The 15,310-nt window shown below is 42.8% G+C and overlaps 1 protein-coding gene across 2 annotated transcripts; it reads left to right on the top strand.

The window, feature by feature from the left end:
* The first annotated feature begins 263 nt into the window (after nt 1-263).
* LOC147625837 (putative E3 ubiquitin-protein ligase XBAT34) lies at nt 264-4,811 on the top strand. Of its 2 annotated transcripts, none has more exons than XM_086817413.1 (11): nt 264-888; nt 1,322-1,429; nt 1,772-1,886; nt 2,021-2,101; nt 2,208-2,296; nt 2,415-2,506; nt 2,708-2,786; nt 3,081-3,137; nt 3,279-3,381; nt 3,478-3,563; nt 3,663-4,811. In XM_086817413.1, exons 2-11 carry the CDS (start codon nt 1,328-1,330, stop codon nt 4,416-4,418), a joined length of 1,560 nt encoding a protein of 519 aa, XP_086673539.1. In that variant the 5' UTR covers nt 264-888; nt 1,322-1,327; the 3' UTR covers nt 4,419-4,811. The 2 variants fall into 2 exon arrangements, with proteins under 2 accessions (XP_086673539.1, XP_086673540.1); XM_086817414.1 differs by having other exon boundaries at nt 326-888; nt 1,327-1,429.
* Nucleotides 4,812-15,310: the final 10,499 nt, after the last annotated feature.

Below are 15,310 nucleotides of genomic sequence, written 5' to 3'. Positions count from 1 at the left end.
GCAACTAGCAGGGTTGTGTGCATGCTGGACTGAAGTAAATACCAGCATGGCAGCCAAATAGTCTGCAAAAGTGCTTGCGTGGACCGGAGTGCTTTCGAAAAATAGCCTGCCAGGTGGTCAAAAAGTGCATTACTGGCAACAACCAGCAGAGTTGTGTGCTTACGTGGAACGAGCATGGCAACTTAAAAGTCTGCCAGGCTGGAGCCAGGTGGCCAAAGTCTTCCACGTGGCATGTACTCATCCATGCATGCGATGGCAGTTGAGGGGGTGAAGCTGACCTCACCTCCCGGACACGAAGCTTTCTGAGATTTCTTCGTTTGTACTGCTTTTTTGTCTCTCCTGCCATACCCGCTTCCCCTCGCCATGTGCTCTGCTTGACTGTTTCTTCTTTGCCTTTGCCCCCGCAGCAAGTCACCTGCAAAAAGATTCTAGGTCCTCGAAAGCTCTTTTTTTCTACGGCTTTCTCCCTCCTGCCTGCCTGCTGTACACAGCACTGGTCAGCTCTTTGGCCATGGCATCTTCTTCTCCCCGCTTGCTTTGCACTAGTTAAGTTTCCCGGCGAATGCGTCTTTTTCTTTCCTTTTCTGTTCATCTGCGCTGTCTTCCCCTCTCCTGTGGATTGGTGACATTGGGCTCTCTGGCTATGACAATCTCTCCCTCCTTTTCTGCGGATTGGTGACACTGTGGACTGGTGAAGCTTTCCGGCTATGGCGTTTTCTGTGGATTTGCGAAGCTTTCTGGATACGGCGTCCTGTTCCCCGCTTTCCGTGTATTGGTGACACTCTCCACTCTTTCCTCCGACAGGCAACGCGGCACCTACCTTCCCGAACATCACAGCGCACACCGCCATTTCCGAAACGCGAGTCGTCCTTCGTCTCACACAGAAAGGTACTTTCTGCTTATCCCTACCAACACCTCTATGTGCTTAAAAATGAAGTCATGTGGCACGCGCGATCTCTGTAGGACTGAGGGAAAAACTGATTTTCGCGTCCAATTTTTCGCGTTTTTGTGTACATCATCTCCTGGTTCACCCGATTCTCGATTATGTTTGCTTGTGATTGGAAATTTCGGGTCTGGTTGGTTCAAATTTAGGGGTTCTGTGGAGTGCTCTGTGCAGCACCAAGGTAACGTGTGCCTAAACTGTTGTTCTTGTGATTCCTCAAAATTCTCTTTGCAGCTATGCCTGTATGTCTGCTTCATTCTTTGAAACAGCCGTTACTGTGAATTTGAGTTGAGATCGGCCATTTGCTGGAATCTAGTAACCGGATATTTAGATTTTCAAATCTTGTGTTAATGTGGTCTCGACTTTCTTGTTGTGTAGGTCAGGATGGGTGCCACTCAGTCGAAAGAAGAACTGCTTTATCAGGAAGTGCAAAATGGAAACCACGATGCCGTCAAGTCTCTCCGCCGGGATGGAGCTTCATTGGAGGTTTTCTCTCTCTCTCTCTCTCTCTCTCTTGTGCCCACGAGTGTACGATGCTACACACATGCGTTCAATCTGAGGGCTCGGTGTCCTATCAAGTGTTTGAAACCTTCTTCAAAACTTAGCTTTGGGAAAATGTGCAAAATTTGATGTGCCGAGTAAAATTTAGTCATCTAATCACATTGATCGTCTACTTTACTAATAATATATTAGGGAGTTTTGATGGTTCTAATGCTGAACAGAATGAAAATGCTGGTTTTTGCCGTTGTGTAAGGCACTTGCTACTTATCAGGATAGCATAAGAAGTGGTCTTGTGACTCTTCAGCTGGCTTTGTATCTTTAATGCAGTGGGTTGATAAAGAAGGAAGGACTCCCCTTATCTTGGCCTGCACACGTGGCGAGCTCCTGGATATGGCTATAACTTTACTGAATTTGGGTGCTAATATGAATGCATACAAATCAGGTGCTTGTGCTCGAAAAGTGGTGTTACATCTATTTACATGCTAAGAAGAATTGAAATATCATTCAGGAGCTCATGGAGGTTGTCTGAACCTTCTTGAGAATTTTTCTAAGAAAGCTTTATCAAATATTATTCAGGAACTCATGGAGGCTTTCCATTGCACCATGCTGCCAAGAGGGGCCTTGATAAAACTGTTACTCTGCTCCTTTCTCGTGGAGGTCAGTTTTTTTTTTTTTCCAATGAGCTGTGACCAATCAGCACTGGAATATAAGGTTATGCCTGTAGGTGCAGAGTGGATGTTAATACCTTATTTGACTTTTGTAGGCAACCCTTTGACCGTTAATGATGATGATCAAACTCCTCTTGATATGGCAAGAAGCAGAGGCCATGTTGCTGTCGTGCGCTTGCTAGAAGTCAGTCTTCACTTCTTACTGTCTGCTGATGTATTCTGAAATGTGGTTTGTTAGAATGCTCTCTCAGGTAGGAGGTGAAATGTTTATCTTTCTTTTGATGAAAGTTATTGTTTCTCAGGAAAGACTATGCCTTTTTAGTGGAACATTGCGGGAGCTTTCAGGTTTTGGCATTCTGGAATCCTTTGCACCCAATATGGTCACAAAAAAAATGTAAGGGTGCTTTGATAGCATCAGTGGTTGCTCTTATGCCATCGGTGGATTCTATTGTTGTCTTGATTGCATGTGTGCGTGATTGGTATCATGTTTTAGTAAGAGCATTTGTTCTCTCTATACAAAATCATGGCCACCAGCCGGAAGAAACAGCATTGCTCTCAAAGAATGTGTTCATTTTTTGTGGTGTTGTGCATGTAGTTGGGCAGTGGTGCTTCCAACAAAACTACATCCAGGGAGGGCCCCAGTATATGAACTTGCTATTTATGAATCTCCCAAGGTTGGTTGTGTGGAGAGTCGTTGCATTGTCTCCTTTCTATATGACATTTAAGTGCTGGAAAATTCCTTTTTTTTTTCCGACTAGCCTTTGCCCCAAGATCCTCCCGTAGTTACCTATTTTTCACTGCCCGTAGGCGCTTAATTATCCGCCTGCAGGCGATGCCGCCGAGGAAGCACCAAGGGGGGTTTTGAACCCAGGACCTCTTGGTCCTAGGCAAACACCTTCAGCACTTGAGCTATAACCTCATTGGCAGTGCTGGAAAATTCTTACATGAAAGACTGATTGCTTTTACAGGTGAGTCTGTGGAATGGGGTTCGTGCGTCATCAGCTCATCCAGCCGGGTTGTGCAATGTTGGTATTCTGATTAGAAATTATTTTAATTATGGCTGAAATTATTTTGTCATATTTGAACTGCTTGGAGACTGTGGGGGTTTTGTCTGGAGTTTGTGGATTTTTCCATACATGTTTATGATAGTGGTTTCTGCATGACAGGTGGCGCAGCCCCGAACAGTGATATCACTTGCGAAGGCAGATATAGAGGAGCCAAATTTCACTTCCGCAGATCCTGTGCTGTACATTACAGACAAAACTCAGAGTCAGTTTGCTTCACTTAGCCATGTGGCCTTTTGAAGTGGAAATGTTTGCGAACATTATTCTTGACTTGTTTGTCCTTGTTTGTATTATGCTACAGAAACAAAATATAAACTTTTCTCTGAGAACAAGGGTGATAAAGCTCAATTACAGAGTTTGTATAAAGCATGCAAAGGAGTTCCTCAGGTAAGCAATAAGGGATTTTTGTGGGTTCATTGTTTTACTTCTGTTTGTTAGGGGTGGTTGTCTCTCTCTGGCTTTTAAGTTTCTTGGGAACAATTTCAGGGCCAGTCTGGATCTGTATATGCCAACGGTCATTGTCCACCTACAGCAGGCTATCCTGTAGCAGGATATCAGCAGGGGAATTTATCACAGATCCATCCTATCAGTCTACAGCCATCTCCAGGTAGGCAACCCGTGCTGCAGTCTGTATCAGCTCCATCCTTAGGTATATCCAGCTCAGTCAAATTGAACGCAGAACCTATACCTGAAGAACTAGCACTGGCACTAGCTCTCGATGAATCAATTCGAACAGCCACGGAGGAGGGAATTCCTGTTTCACCAAATTCTCCAGGTGTCTCTAGTACAAGTCAATGCAAAGGATGGGATGTCCCAGATGGAAGCGACAATGGCTGGGGTCCTCCTGATCCAAACAAGCAACAGAAAAGACCAAAAGCAATGGGTTATGGTGGATGGCAAGCAGAGCAGAGTGCCTCTAATAGCTGGGAACACGGTGGATCTGGATCCAGCAATCTGCGAGATGTCTCTAATAATGAGGTGCCAAGTGTGGCTCTTGCAGTGCCTCCATCAGCTCCCCCTCTTCCAATTTCTGCAATTCGCTACCCTTCTTTCAAGACAGATGATAAGGCAGGTGGAACGTGTGTTGTTTGTTGGGATGCTTCTGCAGAAGGAGCATGCATACCTTGTGGGCACTTAGTAGGCTGCATGAACTGTTTGATGGAAGTCAAATCTAAGAGATGGGGTTGTCCTGTATGCAGAGGCCCTATTGAGCAAGTGATCAAAGTTTATGCAGTGTGTTGATTTTTGGGCAGCTGAGTGGCTAACAGGTGGAGTAGACATTCGGAATTATTGCGTGGACCTTTGGTGTAGTTAGAGTTGAGGAGTGTACATAGTCAGACATGTTTAAAATGTAAAGGAATATTTTAGCCTGCTTGTATGGGAAGGAGCATACAGTGGGTTTCTGATGTTGGTTCTGAGGTTTGAAAATGCATTACGTGTCCCTGGTGGGTGATAAGAAATTACTTTGTTTCTTTTGGGTTTGAAAGTAGGTGTTTGATTGTTACATGTAAAGGAGCATATAGCTGGTGGTGTTTATGCACCTCAAGTTGGCAGGGAAGTGGGCGGAGAAGAGACCCATCCCTGCCATCGCTTTGATTTTCTCATTTTTTTAATTACATGCGCTTCTTTCTTACATCCCACTGTTTTCATCATGAAAATTTCATGCCCATTACCCCCCTCAATGGCACGTTGATTCTGATTTTTTCTTTTCTCTCACGGTCACGTAATGTGTGAAAATATCCTTTGTTAATTCCCTGTGGGTCTGCCAGGTTAAAGGTACACTTTTTCGTGAATTTAACGACACATATTAAAGTGGTCACTTATATATGCGGTTGTATATCCTGTGACCTCTCTACGGTGCCTCATTAATGAGAGGTCTCTCTCCATTGCCTTACATGTAAGGCCGGTTGCTTCAAAGTTATACGGCCTGCCTCATTAATGAAAGCCCTAGGGATTCTCGCTTATAATGCCAGTGCCATTGCCTTTAAGGCCCGTTGCACACGTAAAGGGTCCTCTTGAGGAGGACCATCTTTAAGCCTCGTATTAGCAAAGGGGCTCCATAGAGGCTGGTTGCGTCTAAAGGGGCCGTGTAAACTGATTGGGGTGTTTAAAGAATTAAACTCAACTATTAAACATGGATTAAGATGTATTACTCAGAAGTTTTCTTGTACAAGGGTTGTCTCAGTACAAGCATTGGGTGTTCCATAGGACCACCAGCTTGCCACATGAATGCAAAATCAAGCATAAAGTAGTAACCCGGCAACAGTGCTCTTTCCCCATCACAGCTCTCATCTTTTCCATGCCATGCAGTGTTTATTTTTGCAAGTATTGCAATTAGGGTATCCTTTTTCTTGAGTGGGCCTCTTTCAAATTTTCTTGAGAAAGCCTCTTTCAAATTTGTCCCTCACTGGGTAGGGTATATTTTTTTCTTTGCCCTTCAAGAGAGGACCAACATAAAGGTTACCTTTCAAGTTCCTCCATAAAACATTTACAAATGATATAAAATTGTTAAGTTATTGACCCATTTTTATGGCAACAATATATCCATTGACCCACTATCAGATTAACCCATTATAATCCCTTTGCTTATGAAGTTTGTTTTTCCCAATCACCATGGTTATACTTCATCCATTGACCCACTATCAAATTAGCCCATTATAATCCCTTTGCTTATGAAGATTGTTTTTCTCATACTTCTTTGGGCTTTGGAACCTTCAAAAATAAAGACTACATTGTGAAGGCTCTAGGTTAAGAGTGCTCGATCTTTTCCATGCCAAGGCAGTGGAACTACCCAGTCTATCTAAGGCGAGATTCTTCGGACCCAATTGTCGGTCTCTCTAGAGTCTAAAAATTTCCAAAGCGCTCCATGCTCGAGAATCCTCCACACGACCAGCTAGTTTCAGGATGAGAGGTGTTAGTGATGGCAGTTTCAGAAGTCCTCATGATCCAAGTATCATCACCGTGACAATACAGAGAGAGTACTGAGCAGAGGTGTAAGAGCACAGATGTTTAGATGTCAACTCCTGCGGACGGGTACAGGTTGCACAAGGCCAAGTGGTTATGGCTGAACTGGTGTCAGGAGGCGCAAGAGAAACCAAATCAGTGGTGATAGGCCAGGCCATGGCGCTGTTGGCTAAAGGGTGGGCTGCTCTGTAGCCGGCTGGAGGTGCAGTGCCTGCCCCATTTACATAGGCTTGAGGGGGGCATATAGATTTGACCCGCCAGTTCTGGTGCAGGGTTTCTATGTAGCGTAACGTGATCTTTTGTGGGGATTAAAAGCCCATGTAGATTTGACCCTGTAGTGTAAGTGGAGGACCTCTGTAGGTGCATGAGCTTGGACTACAAGGGGTCCATTGGCACGTGCCTCCTGCACTTGGATGCCATGTGGACATATGCGTACAACAGGTGTAGGACCTAGAGTGGTAATTCGCCCCTTGTGAGCCATAGTCTAGGACGAGTAAGCCAAGTCTCATACATGGTCTTAGGTATGCATGCCCCACGCATGAGCCAATCCGTAATGTGAGTCACCCTTTGGACCTAGAGTGGTAATTCGCCCCTTGTGAGCCATAGTCTAGGACGAGTCAGCCAAGTCTCATACATGGTCTTAGGTATGCATGCCCCATGCATGTGCCAGTCCGTAATGTGAGTCACCCTTTAGAATGATGACATGGTGTTCCGCGCATTGATAGGCTTGTAGTCAGATACAAGGGCACCTAGGATATCAATAGATGCATGTAGAGCAAGGGCATGTGTTTACCCATGCTCCCCTACTCTTTGGGGCAATCCATGGGCCATGGCTTTGGCCCACCCAAGCCCCTAGGGCAGAGTTGGCCAGCCCTTGGAGGGCATGGACCACAATCGGCCAGCCCCTAGAAGGCTTAGGCCATAGTCGGCCAACTTCAGAGCAGCCATGCCATGGTCAGCTAGCCTTGTGGGCAAAAGCCTTGATGGCCCACATGTGAAAGGCGCTAGCCTTTATGATAATATTCAGGTAGTGGGACTATGTAAATAGACTGACGACCTTTTAAGCTCACCGACCAGCAGCCTTTTGCTCTATATAAACATAGTCGTGGCAAAGGTCAAACCATCTCATTATTCACAAGCACTGAAGAACTCCAAGGGCCAAGGCAGCCAAGGGGACAACCAAAGCAAGGTGAACCTGAAGGTCAGAGTTAATTCATCTTCAGGTTGCAGATTTATAGCCAAGAAAGATCTCCATGAAGTCGGTCTTTTTCATCTCATTCAATAAAGCAAATACACCAGTCCTTGGTGGGGGCCCTTCAGTGGGCGTGCACGGCTTTTATACAAGCCTTGGAGAAATGGATACCTCTTCAGGTTACCTCGACACCCTCCCCCCCCCCCCTTCCACCCACTCAGAGTTATCGTTTCGGAGCTTGGACCCTTTGCCATTCTAAAGAAGGTCAATGAGGTTTCTATGAAGCTAAAGCTACCTCCCAGTTGAACCTCCTCTCTCTGTTGTCCACTTAGAAGGTGACCTGCTAACATGATGTGCACTAATCCTTCCCTAGGAGGTGGTTCCTCTAAAGAGGATAAAATGAAGTTGCTACCAATCACCTTGAAGAAAATGTTATGGTGACTATGATGATCCATGGAAGACCAACTTTTGCCTACCATTGAATCCTCCCTTACTACATCTCACAATGCAACACTTGGTGTTGATTTGGTTCCAACAGAGGTAGAGGCTCCAAAATTGGCTCTTTTTGTGGCCTAAGGGTTACAGGTTTGATCAAGGACTTTAGCACACTTTGAGGTTTCCTCACATAGGTTCTATGATTGGCTAGGATACGCTTTAGGTGACGTCAGTGGTTTGTACTTGACCACTTGCTCAAGAATAGACTCTAATTCATCTTATACCTTCCTTATAAACTTCTAGGCTTGTTTCATTTGCTCGTTCTCTAGCATGGGGTTGGGTTGCTCCTTGCGTTTCATTCACATGTTCTATGACTGTTGGTTGGGATATGCTCAAGTGAGTGTAGTAGTTTGTACTCAACTACTTGCTCAAGAATAGGTTCTAATTCATCATGTACCTTCCTCACAAGGTCATGGGTTTGTTTCTTCCACTCTTTCTCCAACACAAGGTTGGGATACTCCTTGAGTTTTGTCAAAAGGTTTGTATTATCAAAGAGCTAGTTTGAGCAGGAGATCACTCACTATCTCCAATCGAAGGTTGGGGTAATCCTTGAGTTTCTTTAGAAGGTTTACGTTATATCAATGGATTTCTTATTTGAAGTTGAATCTTGTGCTTTTTACTTATTGGAATCCTTGGATATTGTCCTTGGCTTGACTTGGAGCCTTGTAATGGCATTAAGGGGGATTGTATAAATAACTCCTCCCCTTGTACACTCAACAAGTTAAGGCTTTGTCAAATGTGATGATGCTTTTGCCACCGAGGTAATTTTATTGGGATGATCCTTATACGCATGATCGAATCCGCACATATAACATGTGCCTCCATAAAAAATAACATTAGGATTTGGCATGAGATTCGAAGTGTTGGGGCACACTGGTGAGTGTGTTAAAAGTTATGACCATTTTGGTGCGTGGTAGTAAAGTTATGACCATTTTAGTACAAGGTAGTAAAGCTGCCTCAAAAATACCTTGGAAAACAACAATAAACAAAAACTATAATTCCTTAATTTAACATGGGATTGAAAATTGAACTATACAATTGAAAAGAACTTTGAAAGATCTTTGGAGCCATATAAAAACCTTTGAAATTGGATATCCAAGCAAAGAGTAATGTCAATTTTAGTGAAGGTAGATAAATTTGCTAAAAATTACAATTCTTTCTTGCATGAGATTCAATCTTGAGAGAAACACTCTCGCATTGTGTCTTCTTAATGATTCAAAATAGAGAGCAAGTGTATTTCGTTGTTCCTAGGAGAATTCGGTTCTCGAGATCTTTCCACATGCTCACTATCGCTAAGACCACTTATGAGGTCACTAGTCTTTCAAGGATCAAGAACTCCTAAATCTCCCTTACTTTGATTCATTAAAAAGATAGAGATAGGAAAGGAGACATGTAGATTTAATACTGCAACGAATCTACTGCACATAAAGAAAATGTATAACTAAATGACTATAAAGAATGACAATGACACAAGAGTGCTCAAATGTGGAGGCTTCATTGATTTTAAAGAGTGACAATGACACAAGAGTACAAAGAATCTATTGCATGTAAAGAAAATGCATAACTAAGTGACTATAAAGAGTGACAATGACACAAGACTGCTCAAATGTGGAGGCTTCATTGATTTTAAAGGGAGATTTAAAGGCAGAGGAGGGCTCCTTTTATGGATGGAGAATCATCCTCTCACATTGTTACAAATTACAATGAAATAAATCTTCAACCTTGTGTGACATAAGTCCATAAGTCATAACCAATTGTCTTCTTGGGCTAATTCTTCTCTATTGATTATTACCTTGAAGAGTTCTTGACTTTGAGAGTGCAGTGAGGTAGTAGCCAAGTCTAAGTGGCATACAGGTGGACCCCACTTACACATATCAAAATTCTTGTGTTCCGTGTAGGCATTCTAGAGAATCATTTCAAAATATGCACCTACACACACTCCTCCACATGCCTTTCACATGCTAGCCTTATGGTGAAATACATGTAAAAGCTATGTGAGCACGAAGGTCCACTTTTATTTTCCACATCACTAGCCCATCAACTATACCAAAGTATTTATCAACTATACTTATGGTATTTATAGATGTGTGCACTCCAAATAAAATATACTAGTCCTTAAACTATACCAAAGTATTTATAGATGTGTGCACCCAAAATAAATTAAAACCATAGAAAAGACATAAAATTTGAAGATAAAAAGTTCCATTGTTAGGGTAGTGGGCTAGCACCATGCCACCAACGCCATCCTTCCATTTTTAGGATAGTGGCCCAGTCACCATGCAACCATTACCATCCTTCCATTGTGGGCATCGTAAGCTTCTTGAACAAGATTCCATCTTATTTTTATTACAAAGGCACCAAAATATATACAAAATCTAAAAATTAAAGATATCAAATTTTGGTGTGTCCCTTTCCCCCCAATTTATCCCCATGCATGATAGGGGGCTGCTAGCCATGGAATTCGAGGGTAAAACATCTTCAACTGGCACTCATTGACCTATCCTAGTACCTCTTGAGACCGCTTGCATCTTCCAAAAGGTAGGTATTGTTTTTGAGCTTGTGCTTCACCTAAAAGGACTTTCCTAGCATTGAAGAAGCTTTTTGTCTAGCCGCTTCTCTATGTGTCCACCAAACTTCATCTCCAAATTTGTGGCTTCTTCTTCATCTATGTCAACATGTCATGGCTTGCGCACCCCCCCTCCCCGCGCTGTCGTGCTGTGGCACGTCTATGCAGTGAAAGCATGTTCATGGCACAACTTATGTGGAATCTGGGCTTGTTGCAGGCCTGTCCGGAACGTGGTTGGCTGCAGATGATATCAGCTACTTGGCATCGAATGTGTGGGCGCGTCAAAGAAAGAACGGGCACTTGAAGCTTTATTGAAGTGTGTATGGAAGGAAGGGCAGAAAAAAGTAATGAGGGGCCATATACCTTGGACTTGGTGTGAAAGGAAATAATATAGTGGCCATTTTTCAAAGTTAAATAAAATAGGAAAAATGAACGTGGAAAGGTGGCGTGGAGGCAATGAGCTGCTGCCAACGTGGATTCTCGAAGGTGGGCTGGAAGGTCACCGAGGAGCAGCGTTTGCAGTAGCCGAAAAAGGGAAGCACTGGTTAATTGGGGAGAGAGGGAGGAAGGCGGTTCTCAGGCGGGGGCGCTGCAGCAGATAGGCAGCTGGAAGAGGAGGGGAATCGCCTGACAGAGAGGCGGCAGGTAACCAGCAAAGGGCGCCTCCTCGTTGATGAGGAGAGCCCTGTATGTTTTGTCTTGGGCGCTGCAGCAGATAGTGGCAGCTATGGAGGATGCAGGCCGTCGTGGTAGAAGAGAAGCCATGCCAGGCCTGATTTCAGATGTCTTGGTGCCGGAGGAGGCCGATGTGTCGCTGCAGCAGCAGATGCTCAGGTTGATGCAATCCATAGTTCGCTCTTCAAGGGATGAACCATCGCCTTCAAGAAAGATCCGAAGAGCATTATGGTGATAGTCAAGATCAATTTTACAGGCAGTATGATGGCTCTGTCCAGGGAGGGCTTCTGGATCTCAATAATTACTCAGATGGTGAGGATGAAGTCGAACATAGTGAAGCAGATCATGACTTTACACCCTCTGAGGCAGCAGAAGGGGATGATGATGCTGGAAATAATCTGCATGTTCGCAGACATGACTCTGAAGTGCTTGAAGCTCAAAACATGCCTGTTGGTAATGTTGATGGTATTTTTTTTAAAGGAGACACTTATGTTGGGAACCCAGGAGATTACTTGGATGCAGAAGGCCTCGAGGTATTCATCCAACAGCTCATTCATAATAATGATTCTAACAGGGGATCTCCGCCAGCTGCCAAGTTAGCTGTAAAAACACTTCCCTCAGTCCTCATCAAACAAGAGAATATAGATGATGGTTCTGCTTTGTGTGTTGTTTGAAAGGAAGTATGTTGCTGAGGAAGACCATAATCATCTATGTCTTTTTAGGAAGCCTGTGAATAGTGAAGGTGACAGGTTTCTGTGGGCCTGTTGGCTATGGTTTAAGGTGTTTAAGGGATTATGAGCTCTCTTTGCTCATGGGTTTTTATTGTGATGATGTTTATATAAATGTGGTGCCCTTTGAAGTTCAACCACTTACTCTCACAGCCAGAAGCCTCGCGCTTTCCCAGCGACACTGTCCACGTCACGACAGCGCGCGGACACACTTGGATTTACATAAAAAGCATCCTTTGATGTTGGAGGTTTCACAATTGGACTACTCTGACTCATGCATTCTTTAAGCAATGTAAAAGAGTGAATTTGTTCTAGGCCCCATTGAAAATACACATTCTTTTTTATCAAAAGATTAATATGATTACCATTTTAGAAAACATAGTGACAAAAAGCATTGATAATACTTTGCCTTTCCCAATATTCTCTTTACTCCTATTACATTGGTAGGTGGTGGGAGGGCCACAATAGCCTGCACCTTCTCTAGGTCCATCTTAATGTCTTCTTTTTTGAGATAAGATGCCCTAAGAGGACCACCTTCCTTTGGGATTTTTTTAAGGTTAATGGGCATTTGCAAAAGGATTGAGACATCCTCTTACATCATCAAAACATTTCAAAGCCATTCTCAACTTCTCTAAGTGATCCAGAATAAATGCAAAAGTCATCTAAAAATAACCCTTACAAATTTATCCAAATAGGGCGTAAATACTTAACCGCCCGTGAGGCATTGAAATATTTTCGGTACATTGGTCAAACCAAACAACATCACTTTATAAGAATACATCTCCCAAGGTGTGATAAATGATGTCTTCTTTTGATCTTTAGCCCCGACTCTGACTTGAAAAAATGCAGAGTATCCATCACACACTTCATAACCTGTAACTTGATCCCAAAACTTATCCTAACAGGGTAGAGGAAAGTGATCTCTCTTTATACATGCATTCAAGGGTCTAAAATCTACATAAACACACCAATATGAACCCAACCTCAAGCAAGTTGGTTACCTCTTTCTTGAACACTTCTTCTTGCACCACTCCCAAACACCTCAATCTCTATAGCACTGGATTACTTTGGGGCTTGAGGTCGATTTTATGTTCTATCCTACTAAGGTAAGGTAACTTACATGGGAGTAGATATGAAAAAATCTAGCATTTGTAAATAGTCATCCATTTCGTAGTTGTTAATGAATTGTCAAGTAGTTGCTCATCCCTTTCATTAGTTGTTAGGTAAATGAAGATTTCTGTGATCCATATTTCTATGCTTGGAGATTATTAGAGAAGCTTCTCCTTCCAAGGTTCCATCTCCTTCAAAGTCTCCCTAATCCATACCAAGGCTAAGACCAAATGCAATCCCTTCCATTCTTTTAATTCATATCTTGTTGCCTTATCATCAGTTGACTCTAATTCAAAGTCTCCCTAATCCATACCAAGGCTAAGACCAAATGCAATCCCTTCCATTCTTTTAATTCATATCTTGTTGCCTTATCATCAGTTGACTCTAATTTAGAGCTATCAGAAGTTGAAGATCCATCTCTTACCACCTCCTTGTGATGGCACTTGATGTTGTAGTGCACCTTCTTTGTTGCCTCCTTGGAGAATGAGAGCACCTGTTGCCCACTTTTTCAAATGCCTTCACCTTGCAAAGCCATGGCCTTCATACTAGAATTAAAGGGTAGGCCCTAGCATAAGGCTTGGTAGGAATCACCTGAAAAGTAGTAGGCAAGTTTTTAACCACTCCTAGGGTCCTCACTCCTACAACCACTTTCAAGTTTTTAACCACTCCTAGGGTCCTCACTCTACTGTTGTCATATATGGAGAATTTGTAGAAGACAGATTCAAATCTGCTTCCTTCATTTACTTCTCACACATAACATCTACTGTTGTCATATATGGAAAATTTGTAGAAGACAGATTCAAATCTGCTTCCTTCATTTACTTCTCACACATAACATTGATGGATGCCCCTCCATCTATGTATACATTGGAAATGGATTGGCCATCAACAATAAGAACATCTACCACTGTTATATCATCTCCTATATATATGTCCAAATTTTGAGCCATATGGTTCCCTTTATCCCATTCCTTTTCCAAGCTTTTTTGGAGAGAGTGAAAGAAGTCCAAATGTGATTTGAGGTGTCTTTTCTTGAAGATCTATGAGTAGGACATGATCAAGAGATATTTGACCAAAAGGAAATAAGATTGCCCAAAGTTCCTCCTAGACAACTTCTTCTTTCCATGCTTCTCTTATTTCTTGAACTTTTCTTCTACTTCCTCTTGTCCTTTTTCTTCTTGACTCCTAGTTCTAGGAGTTCTTTTTACCATCAAAACTTTATCTTCTTCCCCTAAGAAAATGCTCCCTCTAGGAGTGCTACCCTTTTATGTTTACTCTATTAAATTTGGGAATTCTATGTGGTAGTGGCCTTTTTCTTAGCATTCATAGCATGTGATGCTATTCTTATCCCTAGGCCTATCATCAACTCGTTTTTTTACCTTCTTTTATGTAGCAAATTCCTTTCCTCCTCAACCCTCTTCTCTCAAGAGCTCTTTGCCCCACTAGCCTTATTATCTCCTACACCTTGTTGAAAAACCTCTCTTAGACGTTACCCACCATTGTCTCTTGGGGTAAGGAGACTAATGACATTATTAGGTTTTGGTCCATACGAGAGGTTTTTTTAAATGCCTCTTAAAGTGGTGGACCTAATGCCTCTCTTAAAGTGGGGGACCTAATGCCCTGTGTTCTTTGCCACCACTACCACCCCAATCCCCAATGTGCATACTCTAAGCCTGTTTTTCAATTCTGTAAACGTTGGAAAGCTTTGGGTCATAACACATCTCAATGTCCTAATTCACCTATAGTTACATCAATACTACAACCGTACTTACCTCAAACAAAAATAGTCCAAAGGGTAGAAACTGCTCAGGAAGCAGTTAAACAAACACTTCAGTGTTTCTATTGTTGTGGACCGCACAAAGTGGCAGACTACACAGTTTGGAATACGTACATGCCCAATGCAACCTGTCTCGCAAAATACAACTCTTAACATCTTGAGTGTGCAAAATGGGTAATTGTCCATGGTACCCTTGAATGTGCTTACACGCTTGCAAGCCAAGGCACGAGAAACAGTAAAAAAGAATGCAAAAGAATACACTTCAAAATGGGTAGAAGAGCATGTTTTCAAATAGAAACCAAAAGAGGATGCAAAACCTTATAAACCCAAAGGAAAACAAGGGCCAACAAACTATCAAAACCAAGGTTGAAATAAAGGACAAGAGAAAGGAGCCTATGAAGGACGTAACCCCAAAAGAGCCAAAAGTTACACATGATGCGAATGCATCCACCTCAAAGGCTACCCATGAAACCAAAAAACCACATGTGCAACACATGATACAAAAGCTTGAAAGAAAGTTCGTTCTCGTCGTATGGGCAAAAATAATGAAAACTTGCCAATCCAAGGAAAGTCATAAGATGAAACAATCTAGTACGTTACTTAGTGAGGACGAAACAAATTATGACT

The sequence above is a fragment of the Cibotium barometz genome, chromosome 23 (assembly GCF_041138505.1).
Source record: "Cibotium barometz isolate CiBa-2024 chromosome 23, ASM4113850v1, whole genome shotgun sequence".
Classification (NCBI taxonomy): domain Eukaryota; kingdom Viridiplantae; phylum Streptophyta; class Polypodiopsida; order Cyatheales; family Cibotiaceae; genus Cibotium; species Cibotium barometz.
Note: the sequence above shows the minus strand (reverse complement) of the source record. Positions and strands in the feature narration are given on the sequence as shown.

Coding starts and splice junctions, on each gene's coding strand:
- LOC147625837 (XM_086817413.1), top strand. CDS start 1,328: ATGGGTGCCACTCAGTCGAAAGAAGAACTGCTTTATCAGGAAGTGCAA. Junction 2,507..2,707: donor AATATGGTCACAAAAAAAAT/GTAAGGGTGCTT, acceptor TTGTGCATGTAG/TTGGGCAGTGGTGCTTCCAA. Junction 3,382..3,477: donor CATTACAGACAAAACTCAGA/GTCAGTTTGCTT, acceptor ATTATGCTACAG/AAACAAAATATAAACTTTTC.